The sequence below is a fragment of the Mercenaria mercenaria genome, chromosome 3, assembly GCF_021730395.1.
Source record: "Mercenaria mercenaria strain notata chromosome 3, MADL_Memer_1, whole genome shotgun sequence".
Classification (NCBI taxonomy): domain Eukaryota; kingdom Metazoa; phylum Mollusca; class Bivalvia; order Venerida; family Veneridae; genus Mercenaria; species Mercenaria mercenaria.
Genome location: NC_069363.1, coordinates 37,022,065 through 37,034,096, shown reverse-complemented (window position 1 = coordinate 37,034,096; position 12,032 = coordinate 37,022,065). Strand labels below are relative to the sequence as shown.

Sequence of the window (12,032 nt, the reverse complement as noted above, 5' to 3'; positions counted from 1 at the left end):
ACTTATAAAAGAGGTATCCCTATTTTACAGTGCCATATCGTTGCAGCCTGAGTATGTATGTTTCTCTTTTGGTTCCTGTTAAAGAATGACAGTAGATTTTGGTTGTTTTACATTTCATGTTATGGTTGAAGTAGTTGAAATTTCCCTAGTTCTTCTTTAATTGGAACATGTATTATGTTAACTGTCCAATTACCATTTTTACATACAAGTAGACAGATCTTCTAGCTTGTATACATAGTTCATATATTCAAGGTGTTTTTTTTTCTATATTGAAGTCTGATGATAGGGGACTACTAAGAAAATCATACTTTTTATTTTTAAAGACAATGTTATTTGTTGCAAATTGTTTTCTTAAAATAAATAAAATAAAAAGTTGTTTGTATTTCCACTCTTTCATCACAGTGACTGAAATTGAATTTTCAAATTCAAACAACAGCTGATATTTCCCTAGTTTCAGATTTCTGGTTTTGCTAATTGCCATTTAGGTCACATAAAATAGAATCATTGGATCACTTAGGTCTAGTTTATCAGTCATCAGTGATCTTAGAATTCTTCTCTGAAGCTTAGGATATCTACCTAACTGATTTATTTTGATTTGTTACTTTTTTAAGCACACCAGTAAAATGTGTAATCCTTTATTAATGGCTTTTAGCATATTAATCAGAAATGGTTATGCATGTTATACCAAATATTCCATGATCTTTTAGCTGACTTTTACTTAGTAATGGGACTACCATTGTTTAGAAATATCTGTTTTCATGTTCTGTGAGATTACTACATTTTGTGGCAGTCACCCTTCTCACATGAAAGGAATTATTTTCTCATTGATCAAAAGCAGTAAGTGATGACACATTTTTATGTAGCAATTTTTTTTTGTGTAACAAGACTTCACATAATAAGAATGACACCTCATTTTTCCATAGAACAGGCTTTGGACTGAATAAAAATTTGGCAATATAATTAGAATAAGGTGCATTTTTAATTTTATTCATTATACTTTTCTGAAAATTTATTTAAGAACCAGCTGGATGTTTATATGGCATGTTGAGTAAGACTGTTTGAATTAAGTTTTCTGTATTTCTGAAAGGGAGCAGTAGAATGGTTATGCTTTCATATTTTAGTGTCTGAAATTGTGTATGACAGAATGTATACCCGGTCCAGTACATGTATTATTATGAATAACTCTGAAGTTAAACATCAAAGGCTAATGAAACTTTAGTAAGACATATGGACTGATTGCTTTGGATTAATGTAAAATATAATTACATTACATTGTAATCATACAGCAAGAAATTATTCTTAGACTAGTATTTCAGATGGAGAATATTTTTATACATTTATATAACAATGAGTTATTCTGTAGTTTTTCAGTTCCATAGCCAAGAATTTCTTAGATACTGACTTGAACATAGCCACAGTTGATAATTAATTTACTTTGATGATAGATTTCACTTTTTTTTCTAATAAACAGCATTCTTTTAGAAGTTTTAATACACTGTGTTGCTTATTATGATCTTTGACAATAGAGAATCCTATTATTTTAGTTCAGAAAATTTGTTCATTTTAGTGGTTCAGTAGTACTTGTATAATGGCACTGTGGAGAGAGTGGTCAGTTAAACAATTTGTGATAAATTGCAGATTGTTATTTTGTTAAACTGCTTTTTTGGAAACGTGACCTAATTAAATTTTCTTCAGTACTATTATAGTTCATAAAATTGAAGACAATCAGATAACAATTGTAGGACAATAATTTACAATTTTAATAGAAAGTCTAAAGATTTTTTCTGTTTCTATTTCAGACACTCCACCAACGTCAGTGACGGCTCAATTCCGCGATCACATGGACAGTTATCATCCACATCAACAGCAACAACTTACAGACAGGCTCCACAGTCGAACAGAGTATGGCTACTTCTATTTTCTAACAAAAATTGGAAAAACATAATAAGATTGAACCAGGTCCTTAATCAGTTTTGGCTGTTAGTCATTTTGAATATATTGTAAACACCAAAACTGTCTTTTTTTCATCCTTTACCATATGAGTATTTCCCAAAATAGTTATTTTACGTATGCCAGTGGTTTTGAATAGTTACAGTATACTGTTTGATTGGCCTAATCTGTAACATTGCCCCTCACCGATGTGGGTTCGAGCTGCACTCGGAGCGTTGAATTCTTCGTGTGAGGAAGTCATCCAGCTTGCTTACGGAAGGTCAGTGGTTCTACCCAGGTGCCCACATGCGATGAAATAATGCACGGAGGTGCACCTGGGGTCTTTCTCCACCATCAAAGCTGGGAAGTCACCATATAACCTATAATTGTGTCTGTGTGACGTTAAACCCAACAAAAAACAAAACAAATAATCTGTGACAGATTTTATTGGTGAATAGCAGATTTTGCAAGATCCAGATAAACTAGTATACATCATTCTAAAGGTCTCCATCTTTTTTGAATTTTGAAAAATGTCTATCATAAGAATGTCATTTTTTTTTTGACAAAAATTAATTTTTCTCATTGTAAAGTCACAATTTAAAAAAAATACTATTCTTATGATTTTTACCTTTTGAAAATTTTGCCTTTTTGCTAACTAAGATCTTCTAGTAGTTTTGTAACAATGTTTGGTGGCAGAAATGGTCAAAATTTACAATACAACCTGCTCCACAAAATTCTTTTTTTCTTAGGAAAAGTTTTAATTCAAACAATCAAGATGTTTTAAAAATTCCTATAAAAAGTCTTGGAGTTCTGTAAAATGATATATAATATTGATGGTAATACATTGTCCTATATTCAAAGAATAATCAAGGAAAAGCCTTGTTATGGAAAAGGTGGATCAAACGGTTGAGTGGTCAGTCTCGATTTGAATTCCTGGCCCTGGCATGAATAATTTGTATATGTCAGGGTTACTAAATAATAATTGAGTAAAGTTAATGTATAGGTTTAACAAGAATTTATAAACATTATTGTAAATACCTAGTAGGATAATCATGTTATGTAATGTCTCGTTCAGTTACAGCTCTGTAATGATATTTACTAATAACTGTATATTTCACTTTAATTATAACAGTTATATTAGCAACTAGATACTTCTGTAAAATTCTGGTGTTTTTTCTAAGGTTTTAGGCTCAGTTAGTTCCCAGTTCTCTAGTTTAAAGGGATTGGCCTCCAGGTCGTTTGACAACAAAAAAAAAATATTTTTTTTAGATATCTGGAAATAAATGCTATATTTCTTAAGAGGCTTTGAAACTTACTTACTGACAGACTATATGTTACGAAAACATTATTTCAGGGCAGCACAGGTATGGTGAATCTTGAGACGTATTTGCGCCAAGCTGGAAACTTGCGACCTCCACCAAGATCAGCAAATATTAATCCCAGTAAACTTAACATCTTCTGGGTAGATTACTGAAACTTCTACATTTGATGGATACTGACTTCTGGGATTGGAATATTAAATTTACGTTTTGACACTGTTTGAAATACCTACATCAACTGAAACTGTGATGCCACTATTTTAGTACATCAAAGCAATTTACATTTTGAGGAGAGTTCTAAAGTAAAATTTGGAGTTCTGTCCAGCTGCATAACATTAGACTAGTGTAGAATATGAAAAGATGATAGTATTAATTGTTTGAATATTTCTTTGACAAGTAACCTTGTTTGATTTCTTTAAGGTGGTTGGTCACATTTAATCAACATTTTAAGTTTAAAAATCTCTGTCTGAGATTTGTTTAAATATAAAAAACTATCTAGAGGTATATCCATATTAGAAATGCATATTTTGTCGATGTTTTTTATATAATTGTGTAATTACACTCTTTCATATGAAAAATTTATAATATCTAGCTTTGTTTTTTCCTTTGATAGATGTTTGGATATTTCAACAGTTTGAACCAAAGGTCAAGTTTTAAAACTGTTTACAGCATCAGAATTTAAATATTTTCTGTCTTGAAATGAAAAGGGAGATAATAATTTTACAAACTCACCTTTCAGTGGAGTTTGGTAAAATATTTAATTATCAGTGCAAATAATAGACAAATATATTACAACTGTTTTGATATTTATATCATTCCTTAGGCAAAATATATTTATCAAATTTATACTTATACAAAATGAACCCTGTCTTGGTTCGAAAACTAGGATAGGAAAGTCAAATTTTATAAATACTGTAAACAGCTAATGTCTGAGATGTGTTAAGCGCTTGATTAAATTAAATCAGTGTCAGTGATCAAATATCAAATTTTCAAGCAAATCTATTAGGAAACCAAACTCTGATTAACTGCATTTAAATATCTAATGATTTTGTATGGGATAGGAAAAATTGGTGGAGAGCTGTTAACAGACATGCCGAAAAAAGAAACACAAAGTTTAAAGTAGGAAATTAGTCATTAAGTAGGTAATTCAGTTTTGTTACACAAAAACATAGCGATAGTCTAGTTTATGCTCATTAGGTAGCTTTTAGAAAGACCTTGTCTGCAGGAAAGGCAAATTTAGTCATTTTCTCTAAAAAAGGATTTAACCTTGTAAACTGATAATTTTATGGTATTTTCTACCCAAAAAATTGTGTCTTTGTTTTTACATTATTCAACTATAGGAATTTGACGTACTTGTATCTGTTCAATAAGTACATTATTTGGGCATGAAGTAATGTAACTAACTTGGAATGATGGCATTATTTTCTTCTTGTTCTATTATATCCTTCATTTAGCATTATTTGAAATTGCTACAAATTTTTTCAGCATTTTTAGATCTGTTTTTGTTGTGCATGTTTGTTCTATGTTAGGTATAATGGCCTTCTCATAAAATTTGATGGCATATTTCTAAGTATTTTAAAAGTAGTTACATTCTAGTACTTTAGTGACAGCTGCAATCATATCTTTGTAGATGTATGTGCCTGGTAAGTTGAACAAGAGTTTCCAAAAATATTTTTCTTACTTTTTGAATGTGGATTTTCATTGATTATGTTTTTTCACTGTTTGTATGGATTGATACGATGCAGAGGGGCCTCTGGGTGGTTAAGGTTGCTGACTTAAAATCACTTGCTCCTTAATACAGTAGATTCAAAACCTTGCTGGTGTGTAGAATTCTCTATGAGAGGAAGCCATCCAGCTGGTGTATGGAATTTGTCATCGTAACATGAAACAACAAGATAAAGAAATTAATGATATCATGCTTTCATCTTATACATAAGCTGTTACTGATTTTCATTTTGAAGGAAAAGCGTCATTTTCTTACTGGATATTTGACCTTATTTAAGTTTGTTTTAGATGCTTAGTCATCTTATTAAGTCATGTTATTTTAAGTTTTTGTATGTAAGCTGGTATCTCACTAACTGCTTGTGGGAATGGATTGAAACTTCACACACTTATTCACTGTGATAAACTGACTTACACTGCACAGGTTCAATATCTCTATTTTGCTTTATTACAAAATTATGTCCCTTTTTCGATTTTAAGCTGGTATCTCAGTATCCACTAATGGGAATGGATTGAAACTTCACACACTTGTCACTGTCATGAGCTGATAAGCACTGTGCAGGTTCCGTAACCCTGTTTTGCATTTGTACAAAGCTATGCCCCTTTTTCAACTTTTGTATTCATTTAATTGACAAGGCTGTTGAATAGTCGAGCTTTGCTGTCCTCCGACAGCTCTTGTTAGATAGGGTTTTTGCTTATTTGTAAAAGTTGACCTAAACTCTTACTTCTTTTATATTTGAATATTTTTTCGTCCACTGTTACAACTAGTATGTGCATTAATATATTATACAGACAGTATGTTTTGTTAATGTAAGATCTTTCAAGGTAGAAGTTGTCAATAGATAAAATGTCAAGGATGAAAGTTTGTAACAGAACGTGAAACACTGCAGACCATCAATCGCATCTCTGAGAAACAAGTTGTCAACCCAATTATTGGACATACGGCAACTTTCCAGCATTTCAGAGTCAAAAAAGATTCCAGGTGTTTTTTTGGGCAATATTTTAGTCACAAACTGGCATGGTTTCCAGCATAAAAGAATTTTACACCCTTTTGTGAGATTTTGAACCTAAGCAATGAGGGTCGAATGATTCAAAGACTGCTACCTGAACCACACAGCCATAGAAGTTGTTGGTTTGTAGAATGCTGTGTAAATCATTTGTGAAAAGCTAATTGCAAAAGGCTTTATATGCTAGTTTATAACTTACAAGATGCACAACATATTTTTTCTCCAGTATTTTCATGTACATCATGTATAAGTGGTTAAGCATTTATTAAGAAGGAAGTTTTGAATGAATATATATGGCAAAACAAATGGCTTCATATTTGTGTCTTTCTGTTGTGAATTATCTGAACGGTAGTATTATATATATAAGACGAGGTATATGTATAACGTCTTCCAACTTTTTTTGCATGTGTTTGTCAGAATGAGTACTTGTGATATATTTCAAATATAATATTTCTTTGTAGTAGACAGACAAGTTTTCATTTTGAAATTTAAAACTATACCCGGGATTTAAATACTAGTATCGGAAGCAGATTAATTAGTGTTGATGTTTAGTTAAGATTGAATATCTTGCCATGATAATGAGGTATTTGTTGTGTGAGATTATGTTTAACATTTAGAGACAAGTTGTTTTTTCATAAACCCTTATAAGATGCAAGTTTAAAGAAACAAACTGGAAATGGAGGACACAAAGTTGATGGTTGGGGAACTAATGGCAGTTGTCTGGAAAGGTATAAAGGTTTTATTCATTAACCCAGAGATTTAGCTATTTGCATCATATACTAATGAAAGAATTCAAATGATAACAGATTTAATGGTAAGCTATGTGTTTAACAAGTAAGTTTTCTTTTTGTTTTTTTTTTGTTGTTTTTGGGTTTACCAGGTTTGTACCTGTAGAATTGTATGGTTAACTATCCCAGTTTATTGATACTGCTGATGGGAAGTGGATTTGATTACCATGGTGCACTATTATTTTCTTTCGAAAGAAATTGTTAAAACCATATAATTATGGTGTTATAGTGAGACTAAAGGGCATGTCAGTTTTGCATTGTTTTGCATAGTAACAGGCTTATAGAAGGGCATTGAATGTAGTGTTTGTAGTAAGATAAGTCTTGTTTGATGTTGTAATTTATGACTGTGTTGGCACTTACGTCTTATTACAGCATATACATTGTATACTTATTTATAAATTTACCAATTAACATATTACATAGTTGACTTCAAGTACTAAAAACATGTCTGTCTGACTGCAGAAAAGATTTGAATATTCACAAATATGTTTATGTGGCCATACAGATACTGTTGAGGTCTATGGGAATTTTGTTTAGTATCTTATATATATATTCCTTACAGAAAGTATTTAACTTTTTATACTTAAAATTTTACCAGTTGTTTTTGATTCAACCAATTAAGCATTTCTTAAAGTCAGCTTGCTCCAGTTTTAAAATATACAACACAGATACTATAATGACTCTTGCTGTATTATTAAAAGGTCTCATGAGATATTTTTAACATTTTAGCAGTTTGGCTCACACAAGTTTGTTTTATTTTATGAATGAAAGATAAATATTTTAAAATTTCTTTTATTACCATCGGTTCAAATGTTAAAGAGAGTATTTAGTGAACAAAACCTTTTACAGAAAGTGATATTTATGTCTCCCCCAGGAGACATATTGTTTTTGCCCTGTCTGTCCATCCTTCCGTCCGTCCGTCCATCCGTACGTCACACTTCATTTCCGAGCAATAACTGGAGAACCATTTGACCTAGAACCTTCAAACTTCATAGGGTTGTAGGGCTGCTGGAGTAGACGACCCCTATTGTTTTTGGGGTCACTTCGTCAAAGGTCAAGGTCACAGGGGCCTGAACATTGAAAACCATTTCCGATCAATAACTAGAGAACCACTTGACCCAGAATGTTGAAACTTCATACGATAGATGACCCCTATTGATTTTGGGGTCACTCCGTCAAAGGTCAAGGTCACAGGGGCCTGAACATTGAAAACCATTTCCGATCAATAACTAGAGAACCACTTGACCCAGAATGTTGAAACTTCATACGATGATTGGTCATGAAGAGTAGATGACCCCTATTCATTTTGGGGTCACTCCGTCAAAGGTCAAGGTCACAGGGGCCTGAACATGGAAAACCATTTCCGGTCAGTAACTTGAGAACCACTTGACGCAGAATGTTGAAACTTAATAGGATGATTGGTCATGCAGAGTAGATGACCCCTAACGATTTTGGGGTCACTCTGTGAAAGGTCAAGGTCACAGGGGCCTGAACATGGAAAACCATTTCTTGTCAGTAACTTGAGAACCTCTTGACCCAGAATTATGAAACTTAATAGGATGATTGGTCATGCAGAGTAGATGACCCCTAACGATTTTAGGGTCACTCTGTGAAAGGTCAAGGTCACAGGGGCCTGAACATGGAAAACCATTTCTTGTCAGTAACTTCAGAACCACTTGACCCAGAATGATGAAACTTCATAGGATTATTGGTCATGCAGGGTATATGACCCCTAACGATTTTAGGGTCACTCTGTGAAAGGTCAAGGTCACAGGGGCCTGAACATGGAAAACCATTTCTTGTCAGTAACTTGAGAACCACTTGACCCAGAATGATGAAACTTCATAGGATGATTGGTCATGCAGGGTAGATGACCCCTAACGATTTTAAGGTTACTCTGTGAAAGGTCAAGGCCACAAGGGCCTGAACATGGAAAACCATTTCCAATCAATAACTTGAGAACCTCTCGACCCAGAATGTTGAAACTTCATAGGATGATTGTTCATGCAGAGTAAATGACCCCTATTGTTTTTGGGGTCACTCCGTTAAAGGTCAAGGTCACAGGGGCCTGAACATTGATAACCAGTCCCGATCAATAACTTGAGAACCACTTGACCCAGAATGTTGAAACTTCATAGGATGATTGAACATGCAGAGTAGATGACCCCTATTGATTTTGGGGTCAGTCTATTAAAAGTCAAGGTCACAGGGGCCTGTTCATGTAAAATCATTTTTTGGAAATAACTTGAGAACCACTTGATCTACAATGTTGAAACTTAATAGGATGATTGGACATGCAGAGTAGATGACCCCTATTTATTTTGAGGTCACTTGATCAAAGGTCAAGGTCACAGGAGCCTGAACAGTGACTTGAGAACCACTAGGCCAATAGTGTCGAAATTTAGCGGGATGACTGGACATGCCAAGTAGATGATCCCTATTGCAGGCAACCATCAGTGTCTCTTTAACTTTCGCTCCTGACACCTATTGACTTCTTGCCTATAGGACTTTGCATTGGGGGAGACATGCGCTTTTTTACAAAAGCATTTTCTAGTTTATTTTTTCATATACCTTTATTTCTATTGTGATAATTCCAATAATTATATCTATATCTATTTTTATTTATTTATTCACTCAAATTATACATTTATAGCTTTTTGTTTGTTTTAATCAAAGTGCCACAGTTAATGCTTCAATTGATTTCACTTTTTTTTGTATGTTAGGAGTATATTTATGTCATTCATGATACTTACATGTTATGAAATATACACCCCTTTCCTTGAAAAGTATTGTACATTTTTGTAATGTTGTGAACACTAGACCAAAAGCATTACTTTATACAGAAACCAACTGGTTTTTTTTTGACTATTTGTCATTTATTGAGGAATGGACCTTTAGTGAATCCAAAGGAGGTAAAATAACATGTATATTACATACATTTCATATTTCATATCAGTTTCTTGTGTCATGAAATAAGGAGTGGCATTAACATGACAATGTTAGAAGCACAGAGTGGCGTAAACATGACATAGTTAGTTCTACATTTGTATGACGTCTTATGTCTGTCATTAGTTAAGAAAAAATGTTGTCATTGATAACCTACTTTGAAATCTGTCGTATCACCCTTCCACTGTCATATATATTGTCATGTTTGTGTTAAAGCGACTTTTATTTCATGTGAAACTCAACAAGGCCTAATAAATCTTTTGAAAGCCACACTTTGTCATTTGTTTACTAAAGATGCATATTGTTCAGTAGGGCTTCCATCTGATGTAACTGAACTGATCCAATGAATGACACTAAAATTTATCAGGGTGCATATATTGTAGTTCATACTCGGTAAAAAAGAGGTGACTGTTATTAAATAATGGTTTGTTTGTGAACGGGATGGAATAAGGCATTCAAGAAAATGCATATTGGGTGAGAGCAGAGCCAAACAAAATGATACCCAAAATTTATTTCAATTTTCACCCGAAAAAGGCTTCAGGGTGACACATTGTGGAAAAGTGTGTATTTTTTTGATGTTTTTTTTTTCTGTATATGAAGTCACAATTATAACAGGCTTGCACCTAACTCTGTGAAAACATGATTTGTGATTTAACACTTAGCTCCATAATTTGAGAAAAAAAATCAGAGAACACCAAATCAGAAAGGGTTGTTGTACATGAAAATTGAACAGCATATAAAACATGTATATTACCCTACAAAACAATAATTGTTATTGTTACTTTATTGATATATACACTGACTTCCAGAAAAGGACTGCATAAAGGGTCTTCGGACAGTTCAGTGCCTTTAAAACTCGCCAATTTCAAAGAACTGTTTCATATCTTTGTTTTGATGCATTTTCAATAATGTCCATGAGCGCTGAAATTTCACGTAAATAGTTGAAACGTAGTTTTCAGGAACTATTTACTTTTATTATGCCCCGGCATCTACTGATGCGGGAGGCATATAGTGATTGTCCTGTCCGTCCGTTCGTTCGTCCGTACGAGGTTAACGAAATGGGACCGTTCCGTCTAGCATCAATACCCCTCACTAGAATGACTTGATACTAATGCAGATGTAACCTGTGGCCATTCCTCATCTTCAGACATCACCTGACCTCAGTTTGGCATTGACCTTGACCTCATTTTGGACTAAGGTTGCTTTATATGGGCCATCTCTTGGTTAACCAAATGGGACAGTTTCGTCTAGCATCAATACCGCTTACAAGAATGAATTGATACTAATATAGATGTAACCTATGACCATTCTTCATCTTCAAACATCACCTGACCTCAGTTTGACCTTGACCATGACCTCGTTTTGGACTTAGTTTGCTTTGTATCGACATGCCACCGGGGGCATCAAGCGTTTATTGAACGCAGCTACTTGTTTCTTTACAAATGGTATTCATTTTTAGCTCATCTGATTTTTTGAAAAGAAATGATGAGTTATTGTCATCACTTGAGCGTTTGTTGGCGTTGGCGTGGGCGTCAGTGTTGCCTGGTTAAGTTTTATGTTTAGGTCAGCTTTTCTCCTAAACTGTCAAAGCTATTGCTTTGAAACTTGGAATAATTGTTCACCATCATAAGCTGACCCTGTATAGCAAGAAACATAACTCCATCTTGCTTTTTGCAAGATTTATGGCCCCTTTTGTACTTAGAAAATATCAGATTTCTTGGTTAAGTTTTATGTTTAGGTCAACTTTTCTCCCAAACTATCAAAGCTATTGCTTTGAAACTTGGAATGCTTGTTCACCATCATAAGCAGACCCAGTACATCAAGAAACATAACTCCATCTTGCTTTTTGCAAGATTTATTGCCCCTTTTGGACTTAGAAAATCAGTTTTCTTGGTTAAGTTTTATGTTTAGGTCAGCTTTTATCCTAAACTATCAAAGCTATTGCTTTAAAACTTGCAACACTTGTTCACCATCATAAGTTGACCCTGTACAGCAAGAAACATAACTCTGTCCTGCTTTTTGCAAGATTTATGGCCCCTTTTGGACTTAGAAAATATCAGATTTCTTGGTTAAGTTTTATGTTTAGGTCAACTTTTTCTCTTAAACTATCAAAGCTATTGCTTTGAAACTTGCAACACTTGTTCACCATCATAAGCTGACCCTGTACAGCAAGCAGCGTAACTCCATCCTGCTTTTTGCAATAATTATTGCCCCTTTTGGACTTAGAAAATCATTTTCTTGGTTGAGTATTATGTTTAAGTCAACTTTTCTCATAAACTATCAAAGCTATTGCTTTAAAACTTGCAACAGTTTTTCACCAT

General features: G+C 33.6%; 1 protein-coding gene across 8 annotated transcripts in view; it reads left to right on the top strand.

Annotated features, from left to right (window-relative positions):
- LOC123525830 (cytosolic carboxypeptidase-like protein 5) overlaps nt 1–9,981 on the top strand; it is a 64,136-nt gene extending 54,155 nt beyond the window's left edge. For 4 of the 8 annotated variants that reach the window (XM_053538209.1, XM_053538214.1, XM_053538211.1 and 1 more), the window contains 3 exons: nt 31–51; nt 1,800–1,902; nt 3,284–9,981. In XM_053538209.1, the coding sequence (XP_053394184.1) occupies nt 31–51; nt 1,800–1,902; nt 3,284–3,403 (244 nt within the window). In that variant the 3' untranslated portion in view covers nt 3,404–9,981. The remainder of the gene's footprint in view (nt 1–30; nt 52–1,799; nt 1,903–3,283) is intronic. The other 4 variants (XM_053538215.1, XM_053538212.1, XM_053538213.1 and 1 more) reach the window with 1 other exon arrangement.
- The last annotated feature ends 2,051 nt before the right edge of the window (nt 9,982–12,032 follow it).